General features: G+C 42.3%; 1 protein-coding gene across 3 annotated transcripts in view; it reads left to right on the top strand.

Annotated features, from left to right (window-relative positions):
- Positions 1 to 243: 243 nt before the first annotated feature.
- Positions 244 to 13,342, top strand: part of USP24 (ubiquitin specific peptidase 24) — a 132,991-nt gene continuing 119,892 nt past the window's right edge. For all 3 annotated transcript variants that reach the window (XM_087865918.1, XM_045802243.2, XM_087865917.1), the window contains exon 1: positions 244 to 865. In XM_087865918.1, the coding sequence (XP_087722044.1) occupies positions 545 to 865 (321 nt within the window). In that variant the 5' untranslated portion in view covers positions 244 to 544. The remainder of the gene's footprint in view (positions 866 to 13,342) is intronic.

Below are 13,342 nucleotides of genomic sequence, written 5' to 3'. Positions count from 1 at the left end.
CGCCCGTCCCGCTCCCGCGGTAACCTGTTGCTGGAGAAATGGGCGGGCGGTGGCGACGGCCGAGGACCCTCCCCCGCCTCCGCCCGGGCGTCTGGGCGGCCCTCTCACCCTAGAGACGCTCCGCGGCGCGGCCCCTCCCTCCGCTGTCTAAGTGGAAAAAAAAAAAAGTCACACTTCCCCCCACCCCCACCCCCGCCCGTGCTCGGCAAGCCTGGGGCAGCCCGGGCCGCTTCCGGGAGCGGAGGCGCGGCCCCGCGGGCCGGAGGAGGCGGAGGCGGAGGCGCAGGCGGAGGAGGAGGCCAACATGGCGGCGCGCAGGGCTGGGCCGGGCCGCCGCCGCGCCTGAGCGCCCCACCACCCTCCCTCGGCTCGCGGCGTCCACGCCCGCGCCCAGCCTGGCCCGGCGGCTGCGGAGCGCGCAGGCCGGCAGCGCAGGGTGCCGCTTGGGCGCGGGGGCGGCGCGGAGGGAGCGCCGCGCGGCGGGCCAGGCCGGGGAGCCGCAGCTTCGCCGCCCGCCGGCCGGCGCGGCCCGGAGGCCCGAGCCATGGAATCGGAGGAGGAACAGCACATGACCACGCTGCTCTGCATGGGCTTCTCGGACCCCGCCACCATCCGCAAGGCCCTGCGCCTGGCCAAGAACGACATCAACGAGGCCGTGGCGCTGCTCACCAACGAGCGGCCGGGCCTCGACTACGGCGGCTACGAGCCCATGGACAGCGGCGGCGGCCCGAGCCCCGGGCCCGGCGGGGGCTCTCGGGGCGACGGCGGCGGTGACGGCGGCGGCGGCCCCTCACGCGGCGGGAGCACCGGGGGCAGCGGCGGCTTCGACCCCCCGCCCGCCTACCACGAGGTGGTGGACGCCGAGGTGAGGAGGGCGACCGTGACCCCTCGGGAGAGGCCACTGGCTGGAATTCCCTGGACAAGGGAACACACCCCGCTGGGCTGGGAGTGCGGAGGGCGTGTGGGGCGGGGGTTGGCTCGGAAACCGAGAGAATGGAGCCCCGGACTCGGCGAGGGCGGAGGTCACCGGGCCGGGGTCAAGTGGGGAGAGGGACCCCTAGGGGAGGGGCTGACTGGGCTTTAGGGACGCAGGGCAGGGCTGCGCCGCAGGGTGGGGAGGGGTCTCGTGGGCTTTGGGCTAAGCACGCCGCAGGGCCGGCGGGTCGATGAGGAGGTGGAGGGTCCAAGGCTAGCATCTGCGATGGGCGGCGAGAACTGACGCGTTAGGCTGGAGTGTGTGATGGGGAGGACTTGTGTATCTGGGGCCAGAAATGGGGTACTAGTAGGCTAGGCTAGGGTCGGCGATTTCGTGGCATGGGCTTTCAGTGAAGGAGTGGGGGAGGCACCAGGTTCAGAGTCAGAGAAAAAGTGGGATGGGCCAGCCAGAGTAGTGGCCTTTGCTAGGGTCAGGGGAGGACTGCTGGGGTTAGGAATGGGGTTTGGGTTTTAGTGAAGGACCGGAAAGAGAGAAGATTGGACAGGGTCTAAAAATGAAGAGGGACTGGACAGGGACCGGGAACGACAGGAATCGATACAAGGTGGGGGAGGGGGCTAGCTGCAGTAAGGTCTGGGTTGGGGAGACCTACGTTAATAAGGCCAGGTGGGGATTGGACCAAGGAGGTTAGAGGTCAGAGGCGAGGTCAGGAACGGGCGCTCAGGAGGCCTGAAATAGGAGGATGAAGCTGGGACCAGGTCTAGGTAAGGGGAGTACTGGTCATTGGCAAGGTCAGAAATGAGAGAAAACTAGAGGTTTTGAAAAGGGACTGCAGTCATACTGAGGGTGCTGTGCAGAGGGACAGGGAGCAGGGTGGGAGAGACATGGGAGAAGTGGAGGAGTCTCTTAAGGAGAAAGGGCCATCTAGGCAAATGGCTCTGATCACAGATCTCAGGTCTGGGTGGAGAAAATCAGGCCTGTTTGGGATGTGAGCAAAGAACATGGGGAAGAAAACCGACTTTAACCAATTTTAAAAAGGATCAACCAGAAGCGCTAGTGCCTGTGAAATCATTGCTTTGCAGAAAAATGGCAGCTCATGTCAAGAATTTTGGTCATATCCATTGGATAGTGCATTTTGGGTGGACAAGTAGAACGGCTTGGCGTGATCCCAGAAGAGCTCAGAGCTCAGATTAGCGGGCTTGTGTTTTTAAATAGAGGTATGAATTTGGGTAATTCTTAAGCTAAGCCTTCTGAAAGAATTTTTCCTAAATTATGTTCCATCCTTTTAATTACATGCTTTTGCAGCAGTCACTTAGGCTGAAGTAGCTTGGAAAAGAAGGTGGCACTTCAAAAAAACAGGTTTCTTCACAAGATTTCTTAAGGTTCCCAGACTTACACTTGATTGATTACCTTCAGTTACCCTGTTAACTCGGCTGTATCATTGACTAGCATATGAAAGTAAAGATTGTTATTACTCCTCATTTGGGACAACAATCCCCCATAATTAAGGAACTATACTTAAGTCACTTTAAGAAATGAGCTTCTCTTTGCAAGTCCCCAACACTCCTCTACTTGCTTATTCCAGTTTTGACCCAGTTTTGAAATCAAGAAACCCGTTGCTTTCTCTGAAGGTATTGGTATAACTGTGAAATGCAGCGTACCCTCATTTTGTGAGAAATTGTATTCTTTTTTTCTTTTGTCACACCTTTTCATTGCCTGTAATTGAAAAATCAAATTAAATAACGATCGGTGGTACTCCCGACATTAAGTACAAGGAAATGGGCCTGGCTTCTTTTCACGTGAATGACGGGCTGAGGAGTTTGGTTTCAGGTAAAATCCCGAGAATCTGTCTTTTTGAAGAATTATGTCAAGTTTTCATTTCCTCCTGACCTGTGGATTTGGCCTGGGGAGACGGCACCATTTGAGTTTGAGAGCCCAGGAGGGGCTGGTGGCTGAGGCTGCTTTACCCAGAAGCATATGGGCAGACTACAGGCAGGCACTTCACTGGCACACAGGAGCCTGGTGAGAACGTTTAACCCGATTTCTGCCTGTACTCTACAGATCTCCTGCCTGCCACCTCAGCACCTCACTGGTTGGTCATCCTTGCTGTAGACATTGGGAAACTGAGGCTTTTGATCCTGGGAAATAGGACAGGGTGCTGACTGTTGTTGAGCATCTCCAGCATGTCCGGCACTGTACTGGGTGCTTTATACGTTCTTCTAGCCCTCAGTGAGATAGTTCATAACATCACCGTTTTAGAGATACGATTCACTGGTGGCAGTCCGGATTTGAGCCCGAGCTCTTTGACTTCAAGGACAGTGTGCTTTTTACTCTGCTCTACTCATGGTTTTAGGATCAGATTCATTTTAGGATAAGAAGGAAAAATAAAGAGGAGGAGGAAGAAGACACTTTCGAGGCTGCTGAACAAGTCTAGGAATGAGATGGCAAGCACCGAATCATGGCATTAGGGGTAGAATGATGGGTGGGATTTAAAGTGGAAAGCTTTAGAAGTTAGTAATTTGTTCAGCTCCTTTGTTTAAACAGACGGCCTGGCAGGGCCCAAAGGGGAAGTGACTTGTCCCCACAGAGCCAGTTAATGGAAGAAATGGGACTAGAACTCAGGCCTTCTGCCCGCATGGCCTATGCACTTTCTCCCTCCCCGCTATACCTTTCAGGTGAAGAAGGGTCAGGATGTAGCAGTGGGTTAACGGGGAGGAAGAGAAGGGAAGTGTAACAAACCTGGTGAAGTTTGTCCACTATTGTATAATCCACCTGTTTTATTTCTTAAAAAACGGGTACCTGATTTTAAATTACATAAAGTTATTTTTAATGCATAGGAGATTTTGGTTTTAGTGTTGTCTTCAAAACATTTGGGAATAAACAGATTAAAATATAAATGTTAAAAAAAGAAAAAAATGACTATATTTATACTTATCATTTGGGGACAGGTAGTAAACATTCAGTGCCTTCCATGTCCCTGAGGGGGTGGGAGTAGAGTAGTCAACGTGAAGGTTACATTCTAGTGGCTCTCAGTGCAAGCCTCTCATTTACAAGAAGTGACTTCCCAAGGTCATGTAGTTAGTTAGGTAAATCAGTTTAGTAGTTTGGGCCCATGCTGTAATTAGGATTTGTTTTAAAATTAAAATTTGGAAAATAAAAGCAGTTAACTTCTGATTCAGAAAAAGCAAGAAGAATGAAGATAAAAAAGCCCGGTCGTCTAACAGGAAAAAAACCCTAAAACACCCACATATCTGACAGAACACATAAAACCACTTAGAAAGCCACCTTTTCAATATCCTCCAATTAAGGAAGGTGTTGCTTTGCACACATTGTGTTTGGTCGTTACCCCTATTGTTGGATAAATGTAATTCATGGTCTCAGTGTCTGGAAGGCACTTTGAGAAGCTATCCAGTTTAGATTTTGAATAGCATTACTTCAAAACCTGTCCAAGGCAGATAAGAGTTTGTTCTATAATTTCGGAGAATGGAATCTCACAGCTGCTCTGAATAACGTATCCAGATGTTTAACACCCCACTCAGAATTCTTCACTGTTTCTTCCTCTGCTGGCCACTGCTAAGGGCATGCCTGCTGGTTCCGTCCTTGACAGAGGTGGGGTTTAAGCTGTGTGATCCAGTTCAGGGGATCAGAAATCAGTCAGGTGCTGTTGTGGGGATCTTACACAATTTAACAGTTATGTAACTTATTCATTATTGTCTTATTTTTTAGAAAACACTGAAATCGATCTTTTTTGCAAGGAGATTTCCGTTAACAGCTAGAAATACCTTTCTTAGCTGTTTAGTTCTGTGATAATTAATCTTCCTACAAGTGACATTTAATACTGTGATCTAACAAATATTGGGAACTCTTGTTTTGTTCCCATTTTAACGTGGACTTTCCTTCTTGAGGTATTTTTTCAGAAGTATTTCCAAGATTTTATTGCTTTTTTGTTTTTTTTAGAGGCCCAGAGTTGGTTTGCTCTAATATATCTAAATCACCTTCATTTGTAGTTCTTTAACTTACCTCATTTCTGCCTCTTTTTCTTTCCTTTGATAGTATGTGGTAATTATAAATGAATTAAAATTTTAATATCAGTACTTACATTAAAGTTCATATTAAAATTCATGTTCTTTTTTTCCTGAAATAGAATAATCCTAGTACATTTGAGTGTGGAATAAATATCAAGTAAATAAATTTTAGTTAGTCATTAGTGATTTGAATACCTGACCTTACAAATCGTGGCTTACTACAATTTGATAAATTTAAAAAAAAAAGAAAGAAGAATCCATTATTAAGGTTTTAAAGTAAAAAGTGAAATAATTCCAAAAAATCAGTTGAAAGTGCTGAAATAAAAATAGGGAATCTGCAAGGTTAATTAATTAGCATAGCCTAATTTTTACAACAAGAATTTCTTTATAATCTAGTATATGAATCTCCTTTGGGAATTAGGTCTATGAGTTCATCTAACAGTTGAATTCTTACCTTGTAATTACCTGGCCACATACTGTTAGAATGAGTGTAATTGGCATGAAGGAAGTACCTTTTGTATGTTGGCGAGTATAGTTCTAGTGAAATCATAGTGGGTAGCAACAGTTTTATACACCGTAATGCCGTTAGCTTAAAACCAGTTGCAGTATTAGAAAAGTAAATTTTTTAATGTTTTAACAATTTGAAGAAAGGATTTCAACTTCAGTTTACAACTTAAATAGCAGACATCAGTGTACTTTTGTACTTGCTGGCCAAATATCACGTGACATTGATTTTATTGGAATCCAAGTGTGAAGATGAAAATTTTTCACTTCTATTAAGAGCTATTGTATTTAGAAAGATTTAGCCAAATAATACTTTTTATATCCGGAGTTCAGTTTTCCAGGAATTTTTTCCCAATTGGAACACCAGAGAGAAATAAGTAAACATGTAAATACATAAGATTGAACCATTTCAAAACACCCGCACATATTTAGTGCATTCGCCTAAATGCGTTTCACTTATATATTGTTTTAACTTGTTTGTTTTTTTTCCTGTAGTTCAAATAAATTTTAATCTTAGGATTCCTATCAAAGTAGAAGTGGTGGATTAGAAGGGTTTTGTAGCAGTCTGGACACGAGGTGATGAGCATTGAGAAAGCACGTTTGATAGTAGTGAGAAGTCACAAGCAGCAGCTCGGTGGTTACGGAGGGGACAGGAAAACTTTGAGAGCGGACCCAAGCAAAGCAGGCCAGCCGGTGTGTATGGGGCCCTATGGAACAGCTCTGTGTGCCTCAGGACCATGAGGAGAGCTGGCTTTAGTGATGCCGCACCCAGGAAGGGGTTCCAGTACGCTCTGTTTAAGAAGGGTCAGGAGTGTGTGGTACAGTTTAGCCAGGTTTTAGTTCTGAAACAAGAGAATGAAAGAAGGAGGTTGGGCGCCTAAAGAGGTAAGCTTCAGGTACTTGGGAAGTTCAGACCCAACGGGCGTTTCCATCTAAGGATTCCGGATTGCTCAGGCCCTGCTAAGAAAGTTGTGCTTTTTTTTCAAAAGAGTAAATGTTTTATCTCACCTTCCTTCTGGGGAGTTTAGTTTCTTTTTAGGTTTGTAATTCTCATTCTCACTATTATAGGAACTTTTAGTGTTTAGTATTGGAACTTTTTTTAAAATCATGATTTAGGAACATTATTTGTTAGCATATCAGTAGGAGGCATCATTTATTGTTTATTGTTGATCATCTCTAGGGTGAGTTTTTGGCAAAGTATTCTGTACCCTTTTTGTTTTTATGATAGGTTTATGAGTTCACTTCTCTATCTAACAGTGGGAAACCTGGCTTCCATCATTGGTGGCTTTTGTTTTTTATTTGTGCATGTAAGGGAAGTGGAATCCACTAGTTTTACCAGTTAACTTTAAGCTGGTTAATGAAACCTATAACCGTAGATTTGGTTTATTTTTGTTTGTTCTGGAGAGAAGAGCTAAACACAATTAAGTAAAAATTTTATTCTGATAACCTTTCCAGAAATTGAAATGCTTCAGCCACAATGCAGAGGTCTGTGGAATCTTTTCCCAGGACTGAGTTGAAGATTTGATTTTTCCTCTTACAGATAAATAACATCTTACGTGCCCCCCCCCCCCACCTCTCCCACCGCGAAGTCTTCTCACTTCTAAAGATGAGCTTCCTTGTTCCAACTCCCAGTTTGCTTTCCTGTGGTATCTCAACCAGTTATTTGTGTTATGAAATTCAGTTGACGCTATTTGAGATGCTTTAGGTTTAAGGTGTTTATGTTAGGGATATTTTATTTTAAAAAAACTTAGCAAACAGGGGCGCCTGGGTGGCGCAGTCGTTAAAGCGTCTGCCTTCGGCTCAGGGCGTGATCCCGGCGTTCCGGGATCGAGTCCCACATCGGGCTCCTCCGCTAGGAGCCTGCTTCTTCCTCTCTCACTCACCTGCTGTGTTCCCTCTCTCGCTGGCTGTCTCTCTGTCACATAAATAAATAAAATCTTTAAAAAAAAAAAAAAAAAACTTAGTAAACAACATGGTACATTCTTTATCAGTAGGTTTCCAAAATGATTTCTGAAATTAAAATCTTTTTCAGAAAGACTTAATGGTCAGACATTCTGTTGCCAAGATTTTTCAGTTTCTGCTTTGTTTGCTTTTAGAATTTAGCTTTTTATAAAACAGGTCAGCATTTTTTTTTTAATTTTTTCTTTTTTCCCCTCTTTTTATTTCTCACCCCTGTATTGTCAGTTTTGGTGGAAAATTGAATTGCTTTCTGAAACCTGTAGTTGGAAATCTACAGTGAAGCATTTGGGTAACAATTTAAAATATATTTCAGATCTTAGAACAGATGAAGGTGTTCACTGCAAATGGCAATTTCATCTTGCAATCGTTTAATTTATTCTGTATTCTTTATTTTCTTTTCTTATCGAATAGCCTTTTAATTCTGACGTAAATATCTCTCCTGCCCCTTCTGTCTATCCCCACTGTTACTACTCTGGCTTTGTTCGTGTTCCTTTCTTACTTTTTCTCTGTGCCATTCACTGGCACCAAAATGATCTCTCTACGATGCAGATTCTAATCACGGGATAACCTTGCTCAAAAATGTTTGGTGCTTCCTCATTTTCTGTAGGTAAAACCCAAACTTATCTTTCAAGGTCTCCATACTTATCCATCTGGTCTTATCGCCTGACTTCCAGTTCCATGCTCTCCCTTGCAGTTCGGGTTCCATCTCTTGGCCCACTCTCACCCCCAAGCCCCAGTTTCCATCTGCCTGGCTAACCACCAATTCATTCTTCAAGGTGAGCTCCAGTGCCATATCTTCTTAAGGTGAAAGTAAAGTGGTGATCGTATTTTAGTTAAAAAAGATGTGTTTCCCTTATATGTATCTGTCTTCCCATTAGGCTTGAAGAATGGGACTCTTTTTATCCCCGTGACTCTGGCACCTCGGCTCACAGTATTTGATTGGATAGACAGACAACTGAATGAATGGATGGAAAGAAAATTTTAAATGAAATCAAAAGTTAAATGACATTTTGCAAGAGCATTGCACCAGTGGTTTGGGAGGTGGTACATTTTGTTCAGGGTTCTGTTGCTTGCTAACTTTATCATTGGGCAAGTCAGTTTGCCTCCCTGAGTCTCAGTTTTCCCATCTATAAAACGGAGGTCTTGGAGTACACCTGTGGTTATTTTTTGTTGTTGTTCATTCATTGACTTCTTTGAGAAATTGAAAGCTATGAGGCCTCTCAGAAAATATACACACTTTATTTTTAAAGTAAGCTAGTGCTGAAGTATTAATACTATTATTTTTGGGTGATGGGACCACAGATGATTCTATTTTTTCATTTTTCATGAGCTTCTAAAAAGTATATAAACTTTATTTTAAAAGACTAACAAACCTATGGTGTTCATTAAAATGAAAGTATCTTTAAAAAAAAAAAGACTAAAGTATTTCATGAGTCTTAGGAAAATTTTGCCTAGACTCCAAAATTATTTTAAAACTATTGAGGAAAATTAAATATTAAAACGATTTAACTTGTGTTTTATCTATTCGAAATAGATAAAAAAGGGTACTGCTTCCTAGCCTATCACTGGGAACAATTTTCTTTTAACCTAGAATTCATATTTGATTATCTACTTATTAGATAGTTTCCGTTTATTTCTAGTTACAAGAAAACTGTGGCCTGGAAGATGTGATTCGGTAGGACTTTTCAAATTTGAGTCAGACGTTAAGCTTTAATGGAGTTTCTACTTAGTTGCTTTTCCTGCGCTGCTCTTCTGCATGCTCCCCCCTGCCCTCGAGTACCTTAGAGCATTCTGCCTTGTTAATTGGTTTCAGGATATTCTCTTGGATAACTCCAGACTCCGGTGTGTTTTAATTGGCCTTTGGATTACCTGCCAGCTTTTAAAGACCCTCAAAGGTCTGTGACTATATTTTGAAGACAGGCTGTCTTTAGAGCAGAGGGGTTTTTGTTTGTTTTGCTTTGCCAAAGGTGTGGGTTAGAGGTGCACGTCTGGCCAGCACAGCCTTCCCTTGTCACCTCTGTTTCCTGTGACCTAAGCCGTGTTGCTCAGGATTGCTGGGCTCTTGGTAGGCTCCAGACCCAATCTCATCCATTGTTTCCAAGAAGCACTCCACTCGCTTGACTGTTTCTGTCATTTATATATAATGTACAGTACTCTCTCATGTCGTTTTGCACATTTTTACGAGAGTGGGATGGCTATTTCTGACATTCTTATTAAATGGAAAATCATTAAAGAGTTCTCAGAATAAAAACCCTGTATTTATATGAAATAATGATACAGTTCAAATTCCAATGGTAAAAAATAGATATTAAGCTAAAACTGTTAGAGCAGCAGAGTGGTTATTAGCCCATTTAACAACGTAGCCATTCTTTCAGTAGGTTTTTATTGAGCACCGATTGTGTGCTAGGAACTGAGCTAAGTGTTGGGAATGTAGTGGTGAACCAATCACACGTAGTCCTCTCTCTATTATAGTTTCAAGGCTGGTAGATTTCTTGTGCTCTAAGTGTAATAAATTGTGATGTTCTAATTCAGAAACCAGAGGCCTTGAAGAATTGTGGGTTAAATATGAAAGAGCTGACATCTATCAAAAGCATCTGAATAGTGCCTCAAGAATTTTTTGTGATGTAATTTGATTTGTAGTGGTGTCCATTGCCAGGAAACCAAGTGCTATTTTTCTCAAGTGATACTTCTTTAGTGCCACGGAATGTACCGAATTTGTATTTATTTACTTGTTGGATTTTTAATATTAGTAGTTGATATTTCTCTCAACTAGTGTCTCCTCTAAGAATGGCACTAATTATTTCAGTCAAATGCTGTTACTTTTTGTCCTGAAATCATGAATGTATATGTTTTTCTCAGAAATGAGAAATTACTCTAGGAGCTGGTCTGATTTCAGGCTAAACATCCCTTGTAATTGTCAGTAATACAAAAGAAGCTATTTCAAAGCAGGAGCAATGTGGTTGGTTTTAGAAAGACTTATGATGATAGAAATAGCAGTAACCCTGTAATGAAAACTTGTCTGGGATTAGTAACATAAGGAATCCTTAGTTTATTATTAGTGTTTTGGTTTTCGTGGTCAGTTTTATGCTGGAGTGGACTGTCTTTGCTAAATAATACTTTAAAAATATTACTAAATTTTTATTTTGTAAGATTTACTCTTCATGGTATTTGCTTCGTTTGAAATGTTTTGGTGAATTATAGTAGCACAGGTCATCCTATATTTCATTGGTTTGTACATAATGTTTGTTTTTGAGCAAATGGCAGTTATCTATTGAGCAGTTGGAAATTATGCCAGGCCAAAAAAAAATTTAGATAGATAGATAGATAGATAGATATAGATATAAAATTTGTGCCATGAAAATAATTGGTTCATGTTATGTGTACAGATATACTGACATCTGTAGAGAACATCAGGCGGGTCCTATTTGCTATTCATTACGTTGACGTGTTTATGGTTAGAATATAAAACATATCCGTGGTAGAGAAATTCCAAGCATTTGTTAAGGGGAGATCAAAGGTGAGGATCAGTGCAGGATTACCAGGGATTCACCCAGTTCATATTATGATATGGGAGATGAGTATCAAGAATACTTAGCAAGATACACTTTATAAAACAAAAAAATTATCTGTAGAACTGAGACTATTTCCTGCCTTCCCCTCTCCCTATTCCAAGCAACAGAAAATTGTAAATTTAAGGATTAAAATGGGAGATTTGTTCAGAGCTGGACAGACCACAGGGATCGTGTGGTGTTAAAAATCTTGCCAGTTTAGGGATGAGGACCTTGACCCTGGATCATTAGCAAAGTCAGGAAGAGATCCTAGCCTTCCACCTCTCGAGGTGTGTTTTGTGTTCTTTGCCAGGCTTTGTGACATGAGAAAGTCTGACTGCAGATCATCTTTAATACATCCTTCCCCATAAACTCACTGTATTTGAATTACTACCATTTCCTCTGTTAGGTATTAGTTTGGGTTAAGTGGGCAAAGTTGACATTTGATCCATTTTTCCCCCTCAAACTTTTTATCTTGCTTTCTCATTCAGCATTCTTTAATATCCGTGGTTACTGATGTTTATAGAAGGTGGTAAAGTTGAGGAAGGGAAGGCTGAGCAAGTGCTGTCTCTTGTGAAGGTGCGCGTCTGTCCCCTTAGCATCCTTGTGCAGCTGACAAGGAGTAGTGAACTCCTGAGTCTACCCACAGTTGCACCCGTGCGTTGGGTACTTAAAAATAAGCTTCATAGTCAGTATTCAAATCTCTTGAAATGGTATACCGCCCAATTTGTCTTTTTTAAGTGTGTATCTTTTACTTCCTTAAAATTTTTTTCTCTGTGTATTGAATACAATGTTTATTATAAATATCAACTGGGATGTATTATACACTTGTAGGTTTGGAATTAAACATTTCGAATGATAACTTGGAAAGGTATTAACGTGCTAAAAACATAACCTTGTCTTAGATGATATCGTTTCATGAATACAGAAATAAAACATAGTGTATATTGATTAACTCTTAGAGAATAACTTAAAAAATCAGCTTTAAAATACGCCAGGTGTTTGTTTTTGTTTTTGTCTTTTAACGTCTCCTTGCCTATGCACATGCCTTTTTTTCGTACCCGGCATGTCCTCCTTGTTCCTCTTTCCCCTTCTCTTGCCATATTGGGACTATGGAAGTTAGTCCACAGCGCTGCTTATGTGACATCCACGTGATCCCTGCTCTTGATTCTTCCTCTACAAAGTAGATTTCACACAGTCTCGCGGTTGACAGAGATAGGTAATGAACACTGTCCTTACTTCAGTCCGGCCAGTCCCGGGGCACGCCACATGTTACCATACTGCATGCACTGTCGATCACGTTTGCTAACGGCTTGCTAGTAGGGCTTGATACCTTCCATTATTTTTCCTCCATTTATTCTTCGGCTCTTCTGAGTTAGAAGTCCCTCCTTGACTTTGAATAGAGACTTACGTTCCTCTGCGGCGGCATTTATCTGTCACCTTGGAATTATTCATCTACTTGTCACCCAAACTGAACTGTGGGTATTTTGAGGACAGGGTCTGATCTTCCGCATTTCCCATGAAGTTCAGGGTAACACTTGACATAGGAGATGAGAAATTAAATGAAAGAATCTGATATGGAAAATATGGAGTTTGCATCACCATTCTGGAACACATTTTCCTTCATTCAAGCGTATCACGTAGCCTCTGAAAGCTGATCTTGCCTAAAATAACCTTCTCTGTAGCTTGAAGGCAATAGCAACATTTTGGTAGTCGTTCTGGAGCAGATTTCTGTTGTGGTATTTACCTTGTTTCACCATTTGTGGAAAGGAACTTTCTCTGAACTGTTGCCAGTCATTAAAACGGGCACCGTGTTGGACACAACACATGAAATTTGAACTTTGGTACTCAGTACCACTCCTTGTGCTTTATAAATTGTTCTGTAGCTCACACAGAAAAATACTGCACACAGGAAAAAACATGATGGCTGCTATAAGAAACAAACCTTTTTTTAGTCTTAGGTAGGACTGCTCGCCAGTCTGTTTTTAGAGAGTTTTGTTACATGGCTTTGTTGAGCTCTACTTCAGTAAGGAGAAGATTATTGCAGAGATTGTCATTTTTGGAGAAGAAAGGGAAAACCTGCTATCAGTAGAATTAAAACAGAAAGCTGATTTTTATTGTTAGTTTTTGTTTCAGTTTGTCCTATTTATTCGTTTCATTTATCACTATAATTATAATGATGTTATTATTCATCTAAGCAAGTTTATTTTGCAAGAAAGCTATTAAGATGTTGTTCGTTTTTTACCCCTCTTTTCTCACCCCAGTGTGGAAAAAAAGAAAAAAAAAGACGTGTAGAGGGGAAGTAGGAGGAGGAGAGAAGCAGTAGTATGGGAACCATTTGTTTAACACTGAACAAATATTTATTGAATGCC

Source organism: Ursus americanus, chromosome 12, assembly GCF_024610735.1.
Source record: "Ursus americanus isolate L20-20 chromosome 12, mUrsAme1.1.p, whole genome shotgun sequence".
Classification (NCBI taxonomy): domain Eukaryota; kingdom Metazoa; phylum Chordata; class Mammalia; order Carnivora; family Ursidae; genus Ursus; species Ursus americanus.
The sequence above is the reverse complement of the archived record's forward strand: the minus strand, read 5'-3'. Positions and strand labels throughout refer to the sequence as shown.